Consider the following 25,290-nt stretch of genomic DNA (forward strand, 5'->3'; position numbering starts at 1 on the left):
AGGTTTTACTGTATATAAACAGTGTGTTTACATACATAATTTCAATGAATCTTACCTAATATCTAAGAGAATACAAAGGGTTTATGCTGTATAATTGTACTGGAAATGTTTATAAGAGTGTGGGTGATTTTATAAGGGTTTAAAATATATAAAAATAACCATATGAACATATGGTTTTTACTTCACTGATTTTCACCTTTCGCGAGGGGTTCTGGAATGCAACTCCCACGATCGAGGAGGGATTACTGTATTTATCATGCACTATTGGGTTTAATTAAATACTTGGAAGGAAAGTGAAGAGAGAAAAGTGAAGGACTGAGAATTACTCCTCCATTTTAGCCTTCAGATCATTTGGATGATATCTTTAGACAGGGGAAGAAAATCTAGGATACGAGAATGACCTGACATAGCAGAGTTAAAGCACTAACAAGCCATGAAATTAAATTATTGCCAAGAATTGCTTTCTAATTAAGCAACCGGGTTAGAACAAAAACCTGCAGCCACTGCGGCCCTCCAGGACTGTGATTGAGGACCCCTGCTGTAAGTAGACTATGAGAATTTGGAGGATTCTAAGGAAATCTCCCAGAACTCAAGTCGCTGTTCTTAGCTATTATTCACCATATACTGTATTTTTGCAATTATATAATTTTTTTACTGAATATAATTTTTAGTTTGTTAGCTAATACATTGTTAGTTATTAATGCTGTAAAGGTATAACCCTTTTTTCTGTGGACACCCTGGAAACCCCTGACATTAACAGAGTATTGGTGAGTATTCTTTAATTAAACTTTGAATTAAAGGGAACACGCATTAACTTAAACTGTCATTCCTCTGAGGTTTTATTCTGAAACACACACTAAGGAATAGCGTTTGGGGTTGCATGTGACCTGTTATTCATGAAAAACACGCTTAGATAGCTACTTAGCCTCTGAAGTTTCCTACTAAAGCACACACTAGTTAACTGGTGCTTAATCTCTGAGGTTACATATAAATCAGTCATTGTCGTATTACCATCTCAGGGTATATAACTTAAAACTTTGCAAACGATATTAAGTCAATGCTAACTCAAATATTATTGTTATCAACTCATTGCTATAATTAATTCATACAGTACCATGTAATAAATGTAATCTTTAAATATTAATAATAAATTAGAGTCACACTGAGACATCAGTACTTTTATTACTTTGTTGCTTAAGTGATATAACAAAAGTAGCCTTAAGGGCTAGTGAAATAAACATAAAATAATAACCATAAATGCATAAATTAACAGCCAACTAAAAAGGGCCTTCTTAGTGTTTCTAAGAATTAGTATACAGCATGTGGAATGAATTTTGTATATACATACTTTGAAATCTTTGTGGAATATATATATATATATATATATATATATTACGAGGGACGTTCAAAAAGTTTGCGCACGTTTTATATTTTCATTAGAAACGGTGACAGCGGGAGGAGTCAGTAATTACTCGTGTCTGAGAGTGTCATGTGACTAGTTCTGTCTTGCAGTTTAGTATAAGAGTTGCCATCCTGTGGTGAAGACGGTTACGAAACTTATAAATTGCACCAAAGAGGAACAGCATTCTGTCATGAGCTTATTGTGGGCAGAAGGTGTGATGGGAGCACAAATTCATCTCTGCATGTGTGCTCAGTATGGGGATAAAGTTGTCATATATATATATATATATATATATATATATATATATATATATATATATATATATATATATACACACAGTATATATATAAAATGTATATACATGTTTGGGACAAAGACACATTTTCTTCATTTACACCTCAGCTCCACAGTTTAACATTACAAATCAAACAATTCAGATGTGATTGAAGTGCGCAATGCAGATTTTCATTTTAGGGGATTTGCATGCAGTTTCCTCACACCATGTAGAAATGACAACACCTTTTACATGCTCCCTCCATTTTGGGGGACCATAATGTTTGGGACATGTGTGGGTGAAATAAAGTAGTCATATTTAGTCCTTTGTCGCATTTCCTTTGTATGCAATGACTGCTTGAAGTCTGCGATTCATAGACATCACCAGTTGCTGATTATCTTCTCTGGTGATTGCATAAAAAATAGTTAGGCTCATCAGCAACAGTGAGATATTGATTATTGTTTGGTTGCATTGTCCCAGAAATTTTAAATAATCAAAAAAGCAAAATAAACGTAAAAGAATCACAAGCACAGTCTTTGCTTCTTTCATTTATAGGTTTTATGAATATATTTGCACTTAACAATTATTCAACACAGAGCAAGTTTTTCATATTAATATGCTTAACAGTTTTTTTTTTTTATCTCTAGCAATACTGTTTCTAGCCTTTTTGTACAGATGGCAATAAACCCTTTAAAATAAAATACAATACATACTTTTTTTATATTACAGCTGACATTGGTTAGTCTGATATCTTCAGGAATGAGGTTCTGCAGTTTAGTGTTAGAGCTTATTGCTGACAGTGAAGGTCCAAAGAGAATGAAGGTGGCCTCTTCTAGTCAAGAGGTGCGTAAAGAAGCAAATGTCAGTGAACACTCAGGCCTTCCCAGAGTACAACACAACATATAAGGGTGCTGTCGTCTCTTTCAGTGCATCAACATACAAGTACCTTCATGACAAAAAGGCTTCCATTTTTGTCCTACAATGCCACTCAAAAAAAGTATTAATATTTACAAGATATACACATAAAAAATCCCTCCAGGCACAGGGTCTGAATGACATCTTTGAAATTCAGAATTAACATTTATGGAAAACAATAGACACAAAAATTACAGTTACAACTTTGAAGTCAAAAATCCAGCCAATCAATTATAATTGCAGTAAAAAAAAGATAATAATAAAAATAACATATGCAACACCTTGATATCCATGGAGTTTGCCGAGGCCTTGTCAAGAATTCACACCCTGCCTTAGAGTTAAAGTCATGATTCCCCTGCCCTGATAAATTGTGAGTTTGCATTGGGACATTTTAGTCTGTGGCTTCAGTCATTCAGGTGATGTTATGCTGCAGAATGTATTTATATTGCAGTAAAGCAGGTTACAAAATATTTAAAAATTAAACTTACATTTACAGAACTGTCTGTTTGAGGAGATTAGGAAACCTGACTCTTAAATCAGACACTGGCTAATTTGGTCGCACTTCTGCCTCACTGTGTGACTCAATACAAGTCGCAAAACCCGCCTGTACTCTAATTGTGTAAATATTTCAATTACTTATTTGCCTAATGCCTTTATCCAACATTTGAGAAATACTCTTAGTTCCATTTATTTTTTTATTTTTTCAAATCAAGTACAGGCAGGTGAAGTGACTTGCTTACAGGCACACCGTGTCAGTAAAATTTGTATGGAATATTGTAATGGACCCTGATTGTCTAAGTCACCTTGATTAAACAAATTGCAAAGTCTGTTTTTCTAAATAGGTGAAATATTCTACAGTGTACCAGCAATTGTAACATGCAGGAATACCTGGCCATCAATTTTAGTTTTAGATTTTGTATCATCCACACACTCTCACTAATATTTGGGCCCCATAGCTGAAGGTCTGACCTGCACGACAATTGGTTCTGTGTTAGTCGGAAAAACTGCCTCACATAGTGAACTGACAATACTGTGAGACTGGGGAAGGGCATAATCTCTAATAAATTAATATAAACGAGTGGCTTCTTATTGAATCATATAATGGATGATGCCTGAGGCCATTTAAAAGTCCTCAACAAACTAAAGGTGAATAATATCCAATTTTGTCTCAGTAGAATAGGTTCTGGTTTAAATGTAAGCAGCATAAAACACACTACTACTGTCCAGTATGTGAAAACAATGGGCATAAATAATTCTAAAATATAACAGATAGAAAGTAGAATATTTTATACAATTAGACAAGAGACATTAAAATAAAGCTTTATATAAGCTGGAAGAATTCCCGTCTATGCATTGAAAAATGATCAAATTAGCAACAAAAAGACTTCCAGTTTCATGAAAACTTTTACACATGATGGATTTTTTTTTTACTGGCCGTTTCTCTTTTTGATAAAAGAATTAGTAAAAAATAAGTGTAATACATTCCTACACACATACACACACACACACACAATTACAGCAAAAAAGAAATCCAACCTACTTTCTTTGAGTAGGACATGAAAACAGTCCAGAACTCCAGTTAACATCTTGTAAGAAAGACAAAAATAAAATAAAAAAGTAAATAAATAAAATGAAAGATATTTTTCTAGTTTTCAATAAAATATTTGGTATATTTCTGAATAAAGATGAAGGTTAATGTTCAAAGAGGTATAGAAGGTCTATGTCAGATAGATAGATAGAAAAGGCACTATATAATTAGATAGATAGATAGATAGATAGATAGATAGATAGATAGATAGATAGATAGATAGATAGATAGATAGATAGATAGATAGATAGATAGATAGATAGATAGATAGATAGATAGATAGATAGTGCCACACACATGCCCTTAGGGATCAACTTCAAGACATAATTAATGTAAACGTTACCACCCCAGACCAAGAAGATGCGCTGATACTAACTTTCTCTTCCATCTGCAGTACTGAGAAGAACCCTGGTGACTACAATTAACGCCATCTGTGAAAGCCGGAGAAGGCACTGTCACCTTCTGGAGGCGTGTCCAGAGTGTCATGCTTCACTCTGCCCCAGGACATGGACACGGAAGGAGCTCCTGCACTGCCTGAAGCTAATCTGTTACACTTAGGAATTTTTGTGTAAACATAGAGGTTGGATTGGCCAAATTTTCTTTTATTAGCTACCAGTAATGCTTTTGTTTTGCTGTCATTAAACAGGGTTGCCCGGATGGCTCCACAACGTTTATTGTGGGTTCATGATTCTTCCTAAATAAATAGATAGAGACAGAGAGACAGACATTTATATATAAAAAAAAAAAAAATTTTATAAATTATTTTCCAAATGTTACAAATAATACACACACTGAGTTCAATTCTAGTAGGTTTGTAATGTTAACCTTTCTTTCTGCATGATTCATTTTAGCACAAATATAATATTAAATAACTTTAAAAATAAGTTAAAAGGGCTCAGTGAATTTTTCATTTCATTGCATTAATCAATCAACCACTCTGAAATTTTTGTAGCACCTTACTTAATGGATATTTTTCTTGTTAAAGCCCCTTTTGGTTTAGGTGATAGAGGCTTAAGACAACAATAACATCATTTACAGTAATTCTGGATATTACTGTACTCAGATGACTGTTATAAAATTTGACCAAGCAGGTGCCATCCAAGTGGCCTTATTGTCACACTGTAGTCTCTGTCTGCTTACTTAACTATCAAATCTCCATTGCTTAAGCTCACTCCAGACCTCACTTGTCTGATTAGTCATTGGACTGATGCAGACTGGGCTCACAGTACCGTCTGCATATTTAACTTGTCAATCTTTATGCTTCTGGAGTGTAAATATTAAAAAATTGAAAAAAGAACGTGGCAAATGACTGCTGCACCACCTTCACAGCTAAGGCGCAAATGAACTGCTCCCCTCTAAAAGAAATGTACCCTACACTGAAAAAAATGTAACAGAATGCTTATGTTGTATTTTATTTTAAAATTTTATTAAATCAATTATTTTAAATATTATTATTTTATAATTATAATAGTTGCATCATTTTTAATACTTTAGAAACCCCCTGAAAATTCACAAATGATCATTTCAGGAGCACCTCTATTTCAACATGCATGTATGGTTGTGTATCACAGGTGCAAACACATAACATATTCTCTGGGGATAGTAAAGTGTATACCAACTTTTCTGAAGACTTAAAGATTCATCTGATATACAGTACAGTGTTTCCCCAAAAGACTGAAGGTCACCCTGTGAAACTAAATCAAATGATATCATTTTAGCTATGAAGTCTAGAGAAATGATAAATGGTTCATTTTATTACCTCATAAAAAGAAATGGTTCTTTGTCAAGCACTGGAACTTCAAGAAACCACTCATTACAGATCCGTGTAGAAGTTCAAATCTAAAGTGCTCGATTTTCTTCATGTGGGGGTAAGTAAAGAATGTCATCTTCTCAGTGAAAATCCATGGCACGAAAGCCAAATGTTGTAATTTCCAGAAATCATTTGGCACATGGCAGGAACAACCCTTGGGCAGAGTGCCAGTGCATTGTGCAGTGAACACACACACACACACTCACACTTACACAGCTTTAGCACTTGTGTAGTGAGTAGAAAAATGATTTGTGCAAAACAGAATTGAACTCAGTGTTCCATATTGCAAAAAAAACAAAAAACAAAAACCAAATTGTGTTTCACCTCCATTGCAATTTATGGTGTTGACGCAAGAAGGAAGATGTTTAGAACTGCCTGGAAAATTTAGGGGAATTAGTGATGTTTAATATTCTGTTGAAGATGAACATGTGTATTTCAAATTCTAATGTATTTCTGGAAAAACACGTGTAAGAAATTTCAGTTTGTCTGTTATATAATTATAAATAATATTTCTTTAAAATAAAAATGATAGATACAGCAGTAAAACCAAATCAATTAAAAATTTAAGCATCTCTGTGAACACCAATATACTTGTTTAAGTGACGTCGAAAATCTTTTTGAACATTTAAACAAAATGTGTTAATTTGGCACGTGTCTGCCTGTCATTTAGTATTTAAAGAAATATCTGTAGTGAAAAAAAATCACTTGACTCATTTCCTGCCACATGTAGACATTTTGTTGAGCTGCTAGACTTGTTTTGGTAATACGATCCCCACTTTGCCGATTACAATGACAATCTCGACAATCACAGTCGTAAAGTATGTGGACGGATTACATGCATTATGTAGCCACAAAAAAAAAATACAGAAGTGTAAACGATGCTTTAGGATGCAGTATTCCTTGTTTTTCTCTCCAAAAAAACCTTTAAAACAACCTTATTTGAGATTTATGCATTTTACAATTGCCTATAAAGCAAATTTCAGTTTGAATTTCATGAAACTGCATGCAAATCAAAACTTGACTGTTTCGCTCATCATTATTTAGAAATCATGGAAGAGACAGACATCACTTTGATATCTACAAAGAGTTTTAAAAGAGATTTGTAAAGTATGGAAGAAAATATTTTTTTCCTCCTTCTTTGCCTTGCAAAAATAATGTACTTGATTTAGTTATTTAACATTTTGAATCTCTGTCTATCTTGGAGAGGAAGTCGGAAGAATGAAAATGGAAGATAGAGGATTAAAGATAAATAGGAAGAAGACAGAATGTATGAGGTTTAATGATGATCAGGATTCAGAAGTTGGCCTGCCGGGAGAGCTGCTGAAAAGAGTGGAAGCCTTTAAATATCGAGGATCAGTGGTAGCCCAAGATGGAGAACTACATGTAGAAATAACCCATAGAGTGCGGTGTGCATGGAACAATTGGAAGAAGGTATCAGGAGTGTTGTTTGAGGTAAAGAATTAAGGTGAAGGTTGAAGTTAAGGTTTTTTTAAGACAGTGATAAGACCAGCAATGAAGTAAGGAGTTGAGGCATGAACAGTAATTAGAGTGCAGCAGACGTTAGATGTGGCAGAAGTGAAAGTATTGAGATTGATGAGTGAAGTTACAAAAGAGGACAGAATAAGAAATCAGAGGTACAACAAAAGTGGGAGTGATGTCTAAGAAAGGACAGCAAAGTAGGCTGGAGTGATACGGACATGTGATGAGGAGAGACAATGAATATGTGTGCAAAACAATGATAGAAATGGATTTAAAGGGGAAGAGGAAAGGAGGAAGGTCAAAGTGGAGGTGGATGGATAAAGTAAAAGAAAACTTGAAGAAAAACACTCTGACTGGGAAGGAGGTGCAGGACTGCAGGGTAAGGAGAAGGTTGATCAAGAACAGTGACCTCACATTGAAGTGGAAAAAGGTGAAGAAGAAGATATACACATACACAATGCATATATTGTAATACAAATGCATTTGGCCATCCTTGTAATAATTACAAAAATACTGTATTTAATCGGTACCAGCTCTGGTCTTGAAAGCAATTGCTATACATACATTGCCTGGAAAAGCAGGTGGTGGTGGGGGGGTTTACCATTGAGATTCTAGCATGACACAACACCGACATCTGATCAACTTATGGGCATGATTGTTTTTATATGCTACGTCTATGATGGTTGATCGACAAAATACCTCCACCCACTAAAAACTTCGCCGCTCTTTGTGACTGCCTAGTTCGTCTAGGACCTGTAGATATAGGTGTGCTGAAGATGATATCATGTATCTGTATGCTGATTGGTGCAATCTGTGTATCTTAACTCTGATATGCAAATAAACCTCACGTATTTAGGAGGACTGTTGCTTTGTTATATTCTCCAGTCTTGTCATGGTGAACTGACCAGTACACCTGGCAGGCTCCCTCATGCTTGTTGTAATAAAGTATATCCATCTTGGAGACATTTATGAGGGTGATCTTAACTATTGTTTAGTTAATCTCTATTATTATACAACCATTTCAAAACAACCCCCCAAATTCCAGAATTAGGTTGTGGGAAAAGGATTCCACCCCTCCAGCATTTGCAGCAAACCCTAAATGAAGTGCCAGTCCATCAAAGGGCACACCTATGCAGGTATCCATATGTCAGGCCATTTAAGAGTCATTGGTCAACCTTCTGTTGTAATCTTGTTAACCATTTAAAGCATCTTGTAATGTATTTTGGTGTTAATGGTGCTCTATAAAATAAAGATTACGTGATTTTTGTATCCGATTACACATTCGGAAGGATATAGTAAGTACTGAAGGAAAATCTCCATGAGCATAAACAGAATGTGCAGAATGAGCAACTCCCCTCAGGGGGTACTTGGGTCAGTGTTTGAACCCAGGATTGCGAAGTAGCAGCTCTGCACCACCTCTCTCTTTGTTATTTCTAAATGAGTAGTGACTTTACTTGTTATGCAAATGATTTTTGAGCCCCCAGCACACACACACATGCACACACACAAACACACATCTTAAATCTTAAGTACCCATTGTCACGTTTAAATAAAGGGTTACTCTTAGTAAAGAATAATCAGTCATTCAAACGTTTATTGATTTTGTCTGTTTGTTTTTTAAAAGTGCAGCATTGAGTGAATATCTGGTGTTCAGGGTTACATACACATGCAAATTAGTGACTTTTTTGATTCTTTTATTTCTGGGATTCAAGGAAAGTTCTTTATAAACGTCAAATAACAATGGAAATTCATAAAGAGGGGTTTAGTGCAGTTCGATTACTCACGGTACATATAAAGATCCTCCTTTCTTGATATTTTTTCTATTTCATACTGTCCAGGCTGCTTTGGTCATATTTTGATATTGTGGAAAAGACTTTTATTTGTATTTTCTATTTTTGTAGTCTCATCCATGTTATATGGGAAATAAGTGGGTGAGATCAAGCCGTGACGAGTGCTTCAATTTTTTAACTCCCTTGTACCCTAACATATTGTCATGACCAGAGGGTAATCTAAGCTATTAAAATTTTATTAGGTCAGGTCACTTTCCTTTCTTTTGACCCCAAGAAACTGCAATAAAGAGATCTTCAAAAGAAGTTGGACTGCTAACGGATTTATGAAGATTCTTAAAAACGTTTCCACACGTTATTTTTTAAAAATATTTCATAATAAGTTTAAACACAACATACTGTCATTCCTACTTAATACATTTTAGGTTTGATTTGGGCTGGAGTCTATTCTGGCATAACTGGACATTTATACTAAAAATGTTGCCAGGGTGTGAGGTGAAGAGCAGGACTTTAGGGCCTTTCAAACCTCAACTTGATGTTATTTTGGATTCTCTTGGGGAATTTGATGGATAAGCTTGTTGGGCTGAATGGACTGTTCTCGTCACAAGGGTTCTAATGAATGAATTTTCTAATTGAACATAACATTCTAACTTTCAGTTAATTAAACTACACTGGTGGTCTACAAGTTTCTAAAAGCATTGAGAACAATTTTTTTGGTTAATTGCAATGTCATTTAAGTTTAGCTATTTTCACCACATTATCATTAACAGCTATTGTTATAGATCTATTATTATTGTTCGTTCAGTGAGTGTGATGGCCCCCGCTTCTTCCTGCTTCTCATCAGTGGATGCTGTTGACGGCTGTCACAACAAATTTTAAACATGTCTGTAAATGGGTGTAAATTTCAGCTTCCCTTATGCTTCTGGTCATATGAATTGTACAGTTTTCTGGTTTTGATTTGTGCAAATAGATAGACACGGCCATGTTAATGACTTCATACTAACATGAATACTAATAGTAAGGACTAAGAGTTACAATGTTACAAAGTCAAATGTTTGAAGTAAGAAAGTGAGAAAATATGTTGAAGAACTCCCCTACGTCAGCCATACCATAAGTGGGGATGTTCACCATTCTGTTTCAATGAGGTACAATTAGCCTGGCTCTAAAAGGAACGTATCTTACTAAACTTAGGGCTCCAAAACACCATCATAGCTTAGAAATCACTCCCAAGTTGATCAGCCCAACAACACCATGAATATTTTTTGGCTTAAAAAAAATAGCATTCTTTTGACAGTTAAAATTTGGCAAGATGGCTGTCCTGTGGTTATTCCAGTTTAATCCTCTTTGCTTTTCCATTGATTCCAAACTGGTTTAGTTTTCTTTCCACCGTTTATATTCCAGTGAAGACATTTTGTTTCCACACGATCTGTGTTTTTCATTACTCCTGAAAATTTCATTGCCTTTTGGTTTCGGTGTTAATGTTTTTTGTTTTTCCTTTCTTTTATTTTATTTCAGTTTCAACATTCTCATTGAGATGTTTTTGTTACAGATCATTTTTTCCAGTTGTTTTTGGATGGTCCCAAGAGATGTGATCTTGTACAAATGACATACTACTGAAAAGCAAAAAAGACAGAGAGGGACATTTTAAAATTTAGTAATTGATAAGTTATGTAACTAAAATTATTTATCAGAAATGGCAATAAACTGTGACAGCGAGCCAAACGGTACAAAAGAAGAACCCCCATCTAAGCTTCGGGAACAGTTTACTGCTTTATAACATCTCTTTCCACTCATCCATCCATTTATTCATTTATTTTCCAAATATGCTTATACAGAACAAAGTCACAGGGCAAATATCTATCTATCTATCTATCTATCTATCTATCTATCTATCTATCTATCTATCTATCTATCTATCTATCTATCTATCGCATGCTAAAAAAATCCCAATAATTATAGGAATAATAATCCACCTCATTAAAACAACAAGTGTCTGTGTGTCCATCTGGTTGCTGTGTCTCTGCTGTATGCTATTTACTATGGGATTCATCCATCCATCCATCCATTTTCCAACCCGCTGAATCCGAACACAGGGTCACGGGGGTCTGCTGGAGCCAATCCCAGCCAACACAGGGCACAAGGCAGGAACCAATCCTGGGCAGGGTGCCAACCCACCGCAGGACACACACAAACACACCCACACACCAAGCACACACTAGGGCCAATTTAGAATCGTCAATCCACCTAACCTGCATGTCTTTGGACTGTGGGAGGAAACCGGAGCGCCCGGAGGAAACCCACGCAGACACGGGGAGAACATGCAAACTCCACGCAGGGAGGACCCGGGAAGCGAACCCAGGTCCCCAGATCACCCAACTGCAAGGCAGCAGCGCTACCCACTGCGCCACCATGCCGCCCTTATGGGATTCATAAATTCCACTAATGATTGTGATGCATTATCTGTTGGAATGAAAAATGCATTTCATTATAACATGCATTACAAAATATATTCCAATAGATGGTACACTGCAGATGTTAATGCAGAATATACTGAGGTCTACGACAATTACTTAGGTTCCAGTCCGGATGGGTTACACAGCTAGTAATCAGAATTTCCCCTTGGAATTAATAAAGTATCTATCTATTTATATAACTTTGTAAAATACGTTTACTGGACCGTAGCCACGGACACAAATTACCAAGTGCCAAGGTGATGGTAGAGATGGAGATAAGAGATACATAAAATTGCAGAAATTGCTTCATCCAACACATTCTGGAAGCTTCCTGTGCGAACCAATTTCACATTTAATGTTAACCAGCCAGGTACGAGTATCATCTGTGTTAACCTATTCACCAGTAAAACGAATCTAATAAATATCTTGATGACATTGGACTATAACATTGGTCCAAAAAATGAACATAAATTAGAGCACTACCATCAGCTCCAGAATGAGAATTAAAGACTCTGGAAAACAAATGTTAAAGTAATCTGTATTATCATAGGTGATAGTGGGGTTGTCGCTAAATCCATCAAGCAATAAACTGAAAAACTTTCTGTTGTTAGCAGAATCCTCGGCATTACCAGCAATAATTAACACCAGTCATTTTCCTTTGAGCTAACATTGACCCTGAACTGACCTAAACCCCAAAACGTACTCCTGCCCATGACCTCCAGCTATGTTCTCTCTCAAGTGGCTTCATGTGTAGGCATAGTTAATACTAACTGAAAAGATGTAAAATCCAAAGAACTGGAAATAATATTACTAATATGCCCAAAGATACACAAAAATATATCATAGATATCTCTGTAAAAAACAAGAGTGTTTGAAGAGTGTTTGACAACACAAAATAGGCCGGCATGTAGCTGGAAGTTACTGTAAAATATCTTAAGGTGGTAAAAACAAACAGACAAAGTCAAGAAGGGTCTCTCACATCACATGGATTACAAGTGTATTTAAGGCCATTTGCTTCAGTCTAACTTTGCTGCTCCATTTCACTAACCTGATTATAACATCTGCTATAAATCAACAAAAGAAAACTGGCACTTAAAAGACAACACTCTAATCATTTACTGTATATTCCCATTGGCTTCTTTTGGCTGTTCTTACTGTAAAGTGTAAGTGATCAACATCACAAGAAATTTAATTGGGTTCATTCTTTTTTTTTGGCTTTATGAAATTGTATTTTCTCCATGTAGCAGAAGCATGTTTTTCTGGCTAGTTTTTGGTTGACATTTCTGACAGCATCTAATTCCAAAGGGGCTAGTGCTCACCTACACAATTCGCAGCTACAGTAAGTGTGACCTCAAAAAGAGACACTTTTGCATAAGCCCTGCTGTATATACCTCTAGTTGAAAAATATGTACATTTGTGAGAAGAAGAAGAGTCCAGTAGATGAAACAGGCTATTGGGAATTAGGCATCATTGAGGTCAAAAATACAGGCAAAGGTGATTAATGGGACGTCAGGCTATAAAGCTTCAAAACCAAAATAAAGACACAAAAAATGCAGTTGTAGCAGCAGTCAAAAATCCAAATTCACTAGATCTCCATAACTGAAGATACAATTTAAATTCAAAGCAAGGAAAATTGTCTTGCTGTTATTCAAAAGTGTGGATACTATATTAAGACACCAGTGATCTGGCTATTGGTCAGGAGAATTGAAAGTGAAATGGCGGGAGTAAATTAAAATGGTGGCACAGTGAGTCACTGTCATAACAATACATTTAAATAAACAACTGAAAATCAACTTATTATTTGTAAAAATTATTGCCCTCAAAATATTACAGTTCATGTGAGTATGCCCAACTAGTCTACATGCGTTTTGTGGAGATGGAAATGGCATATGACTGTGCTCCTCACAATGTCCTGTTAGGTGGGATTTTCAGGAATGTGGGGTACCGAGCTTGCTGGTACAGGACATTCAGTCCCCATATAAATGACTAGGAAACTTGGTTCACATTGTCACCAGTAAGCCAGGGCCATCTTAACATATGGGCACTGGCTGGGGGCCCCAGGAGCATAGGGGCCCACAATGTTTCTGATTTCTGTGGATGTTTCTGTTTTGCTATCAAAAGAGGGGTTCCAGCACACCACTTTTCCTGGGGGCCTTGATGCTATTAAGATGGCCCTGCCGTAAGCCACACTCATTCCCAGTGGGTGTGGGACTCTGCCAGTGCTGCCTTCTGTCACTGATTCTGTTCATAATTTTTATGGACACGATTTCTTGATATGGCCAAAGAATCAAGAGTATCAACTTCAGTTAATGTATGATTGCATCTCTGCTTTTTGCAGATGATGGGGTCCTGCTAGTTTCATCTGTTGGTGATCTCAGATACACTTTAGTGTGGTTTGCAGTCAAGTTTGAAGGGACTGGGATAAGGATCAACAAGTCCCAGGTCATGTTTCTCAGCCAGAAAAGGATAAAGTGCCCTCTACTGGTTGAGAAAGAGGTGCTATCTCAAGCATAAGAGGTGAAATATTTCAGGGTCTTGTTCACGAGTGAAGAAAGATGGCAGTGTGAGATCGATAGGCAGCTGAAAGAACCACTCATTTGTGGTGAAGAGAGAACTAAGCCGAAAAGCAAAGCTCTTAATGTACAGGTTGATCTATGGTCGCAAACTTTGGGTACTGACCAAAAGAATTAGATTGCAGATACAAGCGGCAGAAATGAGCTTCCTTCACAGGGTGTATGGGCTTAGCCTTAAACATAAGGTGAGGAGCACAAACAGTTCGGAGGAGCTCAAAGTAGAGTTGCATTGAAGTGAGCCAACTGATGTGGTTCAGGGATCTGATTAGGATGCCTATGTGTGGAGGTATCTGGGCATGTCGAACTGGGAGGAGACCTTGCGGGAGACCAAGGACACACTGGAGTGATTATATCATGCTGGAGGAGTTGGAAGAGGTGGAGATAAAAAAAGAATTTTGGGTATCTTTGCTTAGACTTCTGCCCCACAACCTGGACCTGGCAAAGCAGAGGAAAATGGATGGAAGGATGATTTTGTCTGACAGCCATTTTCTATATTTAAAAAAAAACTCAATTTCTCTGTCTTACTGAAAAGGGCAGCTTACATTCAGGTCTGGTTGGGGAGTATGCACTTGTAAAGCGTGTTGCCACATGAAACAGCTTGGGATCCCGGTTGGCCACCCCCCCAGGCCAAAATGCATTCCAGTGCCACCCTTCCAGAAATGACCATCTATCTGTCGCAGCCAGGTGTTATGTGGGTGTCCCCTTGGCCCGGTCTAATGCAACATGTTATGTAGTGCTGCGTCTCAGTTTGCCAAACGGCCTGTAGTGGTCACAATTAATATGTGTGTTTATGTTTGTAAATCTTGGTGGATTTTGTACATTAGTGATATTTTATTGTATTTGTAAATATGTATGAGCGCTCAGGGCCTGTAATCAGTGAAGAACTCTACACTAGATTTAACTGAACTAAGTCAGGACTCACGCTTGAGCGAGCAGCCTATTAAGTTTTAGCCCAAAGCCTTAACTGTCAGGCTGAACTGCTTATAAAACGGAGAGCAAACTCTAAACTGCCTGTCAAAGTTTTGAAACTTTCGCCATTACTGTAGTGTGTTCAGTCTTCAGACTTGGAACTTTCTGTGTCTACGGTTGGGATGGCAATTCGTCCCACATAAATAAAGCTTTTTTGAAGAATGAACGAATGTGAGACAATTAGAGTAACACATTTGATGTGCTCCCCCGGTAGACAATTGTACATCTATAAATTATGCAAAGAACTCAGCGGCCTTTTTCCTGGTGGAATTTTGGCACCATTGTGTGAGAATGCTGTGAAATGTCACTGCACAGTTCCTCTTTGGCAAGCCCGTAGTAAACAAGTTGATGAAATCTCAATGGTCTGAACAACTCCTCTTGGATCGTAGACCTGGCCCATAAAGGACGTCATCTGGGTTTAGTTAAAAGTGAACTCGAGTGGAGTGCGGCGCCCCATCAGGTGTCATTTGTTTCCATTTTCATTGCTATTGCTAAATTGATTCCCTGTGGAGGAGGATTTTCTAAACCATAAGTCATGTCATCGTCTTGTTTAGGTCGGCAGAACTGATCCACTTTGAAGAGAAGCGAGTTGCACTGCACTTTTCAGGATTTCAGACCAATGATAATCTTTACATACTTACACTTTCTTTAGACGACTGTTGACTGTCTTTCAACGTGCTGATCAGATTTCTGTAAGAGAGAAAAAGATAATTCAAAACATGATGAGAATACATAAAATATTCCCAAGGTTTCTTCCATTTTTCCCTACAAGGTTTTTTTGGGAGTTTTTCCCTGTCCTCTTAGAGAGTCAAGGCTGGGGGGCTGTCAAGAGGCAGGGCCTGTTAAAGCCCATTGCGGCACTTCTTGTGTGATTTTGGGCTCTACAAAAAATAAATTGTATTGTATATAATAGTCATCCATATGATGATTTCAGAAATATGAGCAAAAATTCTTTCAACGGCTTGTTTCACAGTTGTATTTAGTCTAACATGTACTTCTTTTTTTATTTTACTATGGATATTGCATCTTTTTTGATAAAACAAATCCGCACACCAGCTCCCAACTTAATTATGATTTTGAACAGACTGTAATATACATAATTTAACTTATTTAACTAGTTTAAGTTCAAAAGTAACCAGAGCCTATCTCGGCCCATCATTGCTCACTACCACACAACGTACCAATTTAGAGTCACTAAAGGAACATGTATATAGGAAGAAAACTAGAAACCATGAACAAAAACACACTTAGACATGAGGGGAATGTGTAAAATTAACAAAGACAATCACTGGACTATGAATTACAATTCCAAATCTGTGAGGTAAGCAACAGTACTGAACACTGTGCCACCAAGGTGTCCTCAATTCATAATAAACTATGGCTCTCAGTGACGCAAGCCTCCCATGGTCATGAACTGGAATCAAAAGTGAATGCACAGATGAACTGTTATCTGAGGCCTATATCACACCATTATAAAAGATATTTTCTGTTTCATACTGCAGTAACCACGAATGGGCACAGACTTTGCTTAGCAAAAAAACCGAGTAAGCCTTCTATCAATTAAAACAAAAACCATCGATACTTTGTGCATTTAACATAAAGTAATTGGAACTTCATGTGTACAGTCAATTGCCGCAGATACCAGCAGCACATAATGAGTGAACTCATGACACTAAATGTTTGATATCTACCTAACCTTCATGTTTCTTTATGTTTTCTGCCTGATGCTATTGGCGTACGCTACTGCTCCCTTCAGCGGTATTAAGCTGGTGGATGAATACAAAGGTACTCATTCATTCCTCATTTTATGAATTCTTGAGCATACAGCCCTACCCATTTCCTCTTATGACTAATCAATAATCACAAATTTTTCATGGTGCAGTAATCAGTGCTGCTGCCTCATAGATCTACAATTGTGGTTTTGCATCCTATGCTGTCATGTCTCAGCCAGGGTTTTTCCTCTGTCTGTGGTTGAAATTCATGTTTTATCTACAGTATCTTATAATAATTATTATGAGAAACACCAACGAATATGATGCTGACACCTCCATACTTCACCATAGCGATGGTATTAGGCGGGTGATGAGCAGGGCTCAGTCTATTGCCAAACGTAGTGTTTGGAGATCTGCCCAAAAAGTTACATTTTTGTCTCATCAGAACAGAATCTTTGTCCTCATGTTCTCAGACTCCTTCAAACTGCCATATATGTTTTAGTCAAGAGTGGGTTCTATCTAGCCATTCTACCATAAACACCTGATTCATGGAGTGCTGCTGAGTCTTCTTTCTGACAGGTTCTCCCATCTCAGCAGAGGAATTCTGATGCTCTGATCATACGGGTATTGGTCACATCCTTGACCAAGTCCCTTCTTTCCTGGTTACTCAGTTTGGCTGGACAGCAAACACTTTGAAGGCTCTTGGTTGTTCCAAACTTCTTCCATTTCACATTATTGAGCCCACTGTACACCTGGGAAGACTCCAAAGCTTTACAAATGATTTTATGCCCTTGTGCTGATCTTTACCTCATCACAATTTTAGCACAGAGATCTACAGAAAGTTTTGTGAACTTCATAGTTTGGTTTTTGTCCTGACATCCAGTATGAATTGTGGAACCTTCTATACACAGACGTTTGACTTTCTAAATGATGTCCAATTGAGTTACCCACAAGTGGACTGCAGTCAACCTCTAGACACATCTCAAGGAGAATTAAAGCAAACACGATGCACCTGAGCACAATTTGGAGGGTCTCTGCAAAGGGTCTGAATACTTATATGAAGGAGAGATTTGTAGGCCTTTGTGAAAACATGTATTTACTTTGTCATTACGAGTTATTGAGTGTGGATTAATGGTCAAACATGGCAAATTTATTCATTTAAATTTAATCTACAACACAATACAGTGGGCACAAATTGAAGGGGTCTGAATACTTTCTGAACGCACTGTATATATAATAACTTAAATTGATAAGTAAAGCTCCTTTCATAGGATTTGCTGATTTGTCCTAGTTAATCGTTTTATCTCCCTGTGCTGAATTTTCTGCTCTGTGTGAATTTAATTGTATTATTCACATTGAACTTTTAATATACTATTGCCATTTTTATCTGTTAAGTACCTTGTGTTGATGCACGTTGTTAATTGTACAATATTCATAAAAACGGATTGATTCATCAGTTACTCTGTGATTGACTGGTGCCCCTACAAAGGTTGCTTCCAGCCATTGCGGCTTGTGCCACTAGGAGAGGCTTCAGTTTCACTAGATTGAATTTAGCAAGTGGGTGACTTGGTCATTCTTTCTGCATTTTATAGATGCCTGTCTAATTAACCACTTATTTCCATATAATCTTTTTTTGACTACCTAGCAATAATACTTGGAAGCATTTTGGTTAGCACTGTTTCACTGTCTTATGCTGTGTTTGTCTTTAACAAGTTTGCAAATTCTTTTCATGTCTGTTCCTTTCTCACTGAGTGCCATTTTTAACCAGCAACCCAAAAGCACGTATGCTAGGCTAGTCAGTGATTTTAAACTGTCCCGTGTGAGTAGGGTTATCAAATGTCCCATTCTTCCTCTGCCAGTTCTATATTCTTTCCCAGTTTTGGTCTCCCAATTTATTTTTAATTTTAAAAATTTCTCAATTTATCAACAGTGCAGTATGCAAGTCATTGTAGAAAAGAGCCTATTGAAGCAAGCCTCCCTCGATACATTAAAAATCACCAATTATATCAATTATATTCAAAGCAATATCAGACCAATTAGATATTCTATATTTATGAAGTGAAAATTATGAACTCGCAACTGCTAATGTGCAATATCAAGATACTTAGTTCAAAGTGCCTTGTTTTAGCCACGTGTAATTAATGATTACACATATAAAAATGACTACATATTTGGTCTTCTTTGTCAAGATACTTCAAAGAGAATTTAAGTGTGAAAAAAGAAGCAATCTGATCTTGAGAACAATAAACTGAAATGCCAGACATGATGAGGCATATGTTCTATTTCACATGGAAGAATGTAAATTAATTATTTATTTAGTATGTAAGAGTTGTACAGGATATATACGAGAAAAGTGTGACAAGTGGTGAGGACTGCTGTAGGAGTGACGGATGCGTTCATGTGGAGGTGAGATTACATCAGGGATCAGCTCTGAGCCCTTTCTTATTTGCAATGGTGATGGACAAGTTGATAGACAAGATTAAACAGGTGTCCCCGTGGACTATGATGTTTGCTGGTGACATTGTGATCTGTAGAGATAGTAGGAAGCAGGTTGAGGAGACCCTGGAGCGGTGGAGATATACTCTAGAGAGGAGATGAATGAAGGTCAATAGGAACAAGACAGAATACTTGTGTGTAAATGAGAGCGAGATCAGAGGAATGGTGAGGATGCAGGGAGTAGAGTTGGTGAAGGTGGATGAGTTTAAATACTTGGGATCAACAGTACAGAGTAATGGGGATTGTGGAAGAGAGGTGAGAAAGAGAGTGCAGGCAGGGTGGAATGGGTGGAGAAGAGTGTCAGGAGTAATTTGTGACAGACGGGTATCAGCAAGAGTGAAAGGGAAGATCTGATTTGCATTGGGTGTGACAAGGATGGACAGGATTAGAAATGAGGACATTAGAGGGTCAGCTCAGGTTGGATGGTTTGGAGAGAAAGTCAGAAAGGCGAGATTGCAATGGTTTGGACATGTGCAGAGGAGAGATGCTGGGTATATTGGGAAAAGGATATTAATGATAGAGCTGCCAGGCAAGAGGAAAAGAGGAAGGCCTAAGAGAAGGTTTATGGATGTGGTGAGAGAGGACATGCAGGTGATGGGTGTCACAGAGCAAGATGTAGAGGACAGGAGGACATGCAAAAAGATGATCCACTGTGGTGACCCCTTTAAGGAGCAGATGAAAGATGAAGACGAAGGATCAATAGTCAGTTAGGCCATCAGTTGTAGCAGACACAACTTGTGCAAGTGTAGGGCTTTCTAAAGTAAGCTGAATTATTGAATGTGCAAACAGCACTGAAGTGGCTGTTGATAGATAGATAGATAGATAGATAGATAGATAGATAGATAGATAGATAGATAGATAGATAGATAGATAGATAGATAGATAGATAGATAGATAGATAGATAAAATCTATCTATCTATCTATCTATCTATCTATCTATCTATCTATCTATCTATCTATCTATCTATCTATCTATCTATCTATCTATCTATCTATCTATCTATCTGTCTTCAATGAGAAATTAAAACTTTACAGAAACAACAACAAAAAATTTATATATATATATATATATATATATATATATATATATATATATATATATATATATATATATATATATATATATATATATATATAAATAAATATAACAACTCCCTATGCACACATAAGAACTTCTTGAATAAATAAAAGAGCTGCTTTTGTCAATCACAGGCCTGTAGGTGGGAGTAAAATATGATCAGATCTGCTCAATTGTACCACAGGTTTACATTTAAAAGAAATTAAATCTGAAAAGAGCAATTCCAGCTTGTTGTGTCGACAAATCCAATAGGTAATTAAACTTTATTTGATAACAGTGTGATGTAGCAATACACCCCCAGGAAGTGAATAATGGATGGTCTTTGTATTACATAAGTAATAAAGTAACTTATAATATGAGTGGCTTTCAAGGCTGTATTTGTTTTGTTTAATTCTTTATAGAGTTGACGTGTGTATGAGCAGTTTAAACATATTTATTTACAGCATTATAAAACTGCAATACCCCAAATCCTTGTTCCCCGATAACCCCCTGCCTCTCCCTCAAGGTTCACGTCTAGTTTTGAGTGCTACCAGGAAAGGCTGTGGCCCTCAACTTGATTAATCCAATTTGACAATGTTATGTCAAATGTTATGTTCTGTCAGTAATTGCCCTATGATGGGTGAGAGCCCCATACAAAGTTTCTTCCTCTTTTATGATCAACACTGCCATGATTGGCTCTGGCACCCTATACCCTACAATTGGACAGAGTGCGTGGGCGATTGATTTTTGAAACACTCCTCCATTGAGATGCAACTTCCGCCTGTCCAAGCTCTCATTCTCTACCATCATTGCCATCATCAGTTTGTCTTACACTTTCTTGGTAGTTTGTCATTTTGTCTGTCAAGGCTAGGTGAAGTCTGTCTGTTTTTAAAGTCATCAAGTGTCATTGTTTGGAATAAATTTAAATAATATTCACATACCTGCATTTTGTATTGAGAGGAGCTGCTGCTGCTGCTGTTGTGGTTGAAGAGTCCTGCAACATCCAGGTTCATGGATTTTAGATCTTGCTGGCTCTGTTGACCACTGCCACAAGATGAAGAACCTGAACTGTCAAGCACTAGAGACATGAAAAAGAAAAGAAAAGTGTAAATACACGGAGGCTTTAAAGTATTTGAAAAATTCTTTCTTTTCCATCTACTTCCATAAACATTTTAATAGAGTGTAGAAAGATGAGAAAAAAATCTTTAAAATCTTCATCTTCACAGCCTGCAAAGACTGAAATGGACCAGAAAGACAAAAACAATCACAATTTTAAAACCTCTCTAAATTGGAAAAAATAAAATTTTTATTTAAAAAAATCACAATTGAAGGAGAGGAACCAAAAAACCCCTAGGTCAAATGACAAAAAAGAAACTTATTAATATATTAAATATAAAATGAGCTACAAAGCAAAACAAGAGCAAAAGAGTCAATTTACCTATAAGAGGCAAACCAAAAGGCTAAAAATGTCATGTTTCAGCCAGGGTTGTTGCCCTGGTTTAAGTGTTTAATGTTTGTTTATTTTATCCTTTTGTTGTTTTCTAAATATAATTCTTCATGTTATGTTTTGAATTCTATTTCAGTACTTTTATTTTTGTTGTATTTATGTAATAGCAGGATTTTGGTTATATTGTATAGTAACATTTTCACTTTTGTATTATTTTAAGTTTGAAAATACTAGCTCTCTATGTTTTCTGCCCTGTCTCCTTTGTGTTTAACCAAAGGAGGCGGGGTCACCTGATAATGCAGCTGTGATTGTAGCCTCAGCTTCTATTCAGGCTGAATTCCCAGTCACATTAAAGCATCAGCAACTTGTTTCTGTTAGTTTTCTGCCATTTTTTTGTGCTTTCTGTGTAGATTTTCTAGATTTGGACCCTTGGTTCAACTTCAGGTACTGTTTTATTAGATGGATTCATTTTCTTTAGGTTTGTAACACTTTTTTTTGTCTTTTGTGGTATTTAGAAGCCACACCATTTTTTGTGGGGCTGTATAGGCAGGGAGCCTGCTGTCTGAGTTGGTGTTAAGCTTCCCATGGTGATGCCAATTCAGAAGATAAAAATCTGCAAAGAGGGCAGGTTGGGCTCTTTTATGTGTTATTTTTGAGGCTTGCTGCCCTCTTTTGTGCTTCAATAAAAAAAACAAGTCCACAGTCAAAAACCAAAAGCAAGACATTCACAGACAGCTACTAGCACAAAGGTCTGCTGCTTCATATTTCATTATCACACTGGATGAAATCATAAATATCAAAAATGACTCAGTTGGAGGAGAAATGAAATGCTTAGTGCCAGTACTTGGTCAAAGTACATATGAACATACCTTCAGTACACTCTTGTTTTTTAATGAGAACAAACTGGCCGGGACGTATATCATTGTGTAGTAATGGTGTTCTTGCTAAAAGAGTGGTGAATGATGAAGAAAGCAGAAGAGACTCCAGACATACTTCTAATCATTCTGTGTTACTTTTCAATGTATCATTCAGAAAGAAGCCATGGGTTGTAAAATGTTTTCTGTGTGGTCAACTTCAATGTTTTAAGAGCACTGAATCGCCAGCAATTCTGCCAGCAGTTGGAGTAATATAAAACAGAGTCTCACAGATCGGTGATGCACAATGGGATGTGGTGATTTGATATTTCTGGGCTCCCCTCTGAATTATTAAACTTTCTTAACAGTAAAATGAGTCAGAATTGACAAACTCAGATTGGATTATCAAACTCGTCCATCTGAATGATGAACACTGATGCATTAGATGTATTATGGTTGTTTCTGTTGTCTTTTGATTATTATTTTTCATATTATCACATATCTTCTGTAATGTAATTAAGTACTGTCTTTTTAAATGTGCCTCCACTCTTTGTGTTTTGTGGGTTGAGCCCCAGGAGGTAGGGCCACCCTGACATTATCACTCATGAGACTCCTCTTGGCTATTTTGGCCAGAGTAGAGTAAGCTCAAATAAAGAAGTCATTGGGTTTGAAAGAATTTCATTTTGATTATTGTCTGGCTTGAAATTCTTATTATTTTGAGATCATTTTGCTCTGGTTATTAGATTCTGAATCTGGATTAGCATTTTAGGACTTGTTTGTTGTTGGATTGCTTCTTAGGAAATTTTTTTTTTTTTTGCTCTTTTCAGCATTTTTGCCTTACTTGTCCATTTTTGTTATATAGAATTAAGATTTGGATAGGAATATAAGTAACAAGCTGGTTAAGTTTGCAGATGATACCAAGATGGATTGGCAGATAATCTGAAATCTGTTGAATCATTATGGAGGACTTGCAGGCATGGCCAGATTTGTGGCAGATGAAATGTAATGTTAGTAAATGTAAGGTATTAAAAGTAAGAATTAAAAATGTTAAGCTTGAATAAACAATAGGAGGTCTGAAAATTGAAAGTACTTCTTATGAGAAGGATTTAGGAGTCATAGTGGACTTGGCACTATCAACTGCGAGACAGTGTCCAGAAACCATTAAGAAGGCTTACAGAATGTGAGGTTATATAATGCCCTGATGTGTGGAGTACAAGTCCAGGGAGGTTGTGATCAAGCTTTATAACGCACTGGAGAGACCTCATCTGGAGTACTTTGTGTAGTTTTGGTCTCCAGGGTACAAAAAGGACATAACAGCACTTGAAAAATACAAAGAAGAGCAACTGGGTTGCACTACAGAGTATGAATTATGAGGGAAGAATTAAACAGCTGAGCGATTTCATGTCAAGCAAAGCAGACTAAGAAACATGGAATGAGCTACCAAGTAGTGTGGTAATCAGTAGAACTTATAGGGACTTTCAAAACTAGACCTGGTTTTTTTTACAAAAATTAAGTAGATTTGACTGGCAAGCTTTGTTGGGCTGAATGGCCTGTTCTTGGCTAAATCTTCCTGATGTCCTAAAATCAATTGAACTCTCAACATTCTGTTTATATAGGGTCAGTCATCATGTACACACTTAATCTTCTTGACAGTGGGACTGATACGTTAGGGGCTAGAGTGTATATCAAATGATCTGAAGCTTTCCTTGGGGCCAGATTTGTCTATTTATTTGCAATTATCAGATGGTTTGTGTGAAGTGAATGATGCGTGTACAAGAGCTGAATTGATCCCAGATGCTGAAAGAATTACTCAGTGGTCAAGCAAACCTCCTCTTCGGCAGAGCTGAAAGTGTGAGATAAAGCCTTGTGGCATGGGAATCATATCTGACTGGAAGCTGCCACATATTTAATAATTATAAGATGGCTTTATGTAGAGTTAAACTTTACAAGCTGAGTCTTCGATCTGCTTTATATTTGTCTTCCCTTAAAGCAAGCAACTGAGTTCATTATTCTCTCCTCTTCAAAGGGCAAATGATTCCTTCATGCTGTTGCGCTTCAAAGGAATACCGGCATCTTATAAGTAGGAGTGTCAGAATATTAAGAAAGAGAGGGTCAACACAATACAATTAAACTCTTCTTGACCTGAATGGGCCTCCATTCTTGGCTGTTGGGACCCCACTGGTTTTTTGTTGCATTTTTTCCACTATTCTGAATCCTGAAATCTATGTAAAGGGCCAACTAATTTCTACATTACTCAAGTAGGATTTTATCCTGGGTGTTCCCAGGTCTCTGTGAAAGTCTGACGTTAACAACTCTACAAGTACTTATGCTGAAAGAAAGAGAATAAAGACACTTGTTAAATAATTTTATATTTGGGATGAAGAATGGAAGTTTTATTTGCTACATTTGCAGGCCTGATCACCATTTAACACTGTATTGCTGAAGCAACAATATCTCCATTAATGTCCTCAAA

At 36.8% G+C, this 25,290-nt stretch overlaps 1 protein-coding gene across 3 annotated transcripts in view; it reads right to left on the bottom strand.

The window, feature by feature from the left end:
• Positions 1 to 7,929: 7,929 nt before the first annotated feature.
• LOC114645726 (rho guanine nucleotide exchange factor 40-like) overlaps positions 7,930 to 25,290 on the bottom strand; it is a 252,056-nt gene continuing 234,695 nt past the window's right edge. For 2 of the 3 annotated variants that reach the window (XM_051923101.1, XM_028793549.2), the window contains exons 23-25: positions 21,458 to 21,594; positions 15,892 to 15,940; positions 7,930 to 10,868 (exon numbers count right to left, since the gene is read on the bottom strand). In XM_051923101.1, coding sequence (XP_051779061.1) covers positions 15,899 to 15,940; positions 21,458 to 21,594 — 179 coding nt within the window. In that variant the 3' untranslated portion in view covers positions 7,930 to 10,868; positions 15,892 to 15,898. The remainder of the gene's footprint in view (positions 10,869 to 15,891; positions 15,941 to 21,457; positions 21,595 to 25,290) is intronic. The other variant, XM_051923100.1, reaches the window with a different exon arrangement.

This window comes from Erpetoichthys calabaricus, chromosome 2 (genome assembly GCF_900747795.2).
Source record: "Erpetoichthys calabaricus chromosome 2, fErpCal1.3, whole genome shotgun sequence".
In the NCBI taxonomy this organism is placed as follows: Eukaryota; Metazoa; Chordata; class Cladistia; order Polypteriformes; family Polypteridae; genus Erpetoichthys; species Erpetoichthys calabaricus.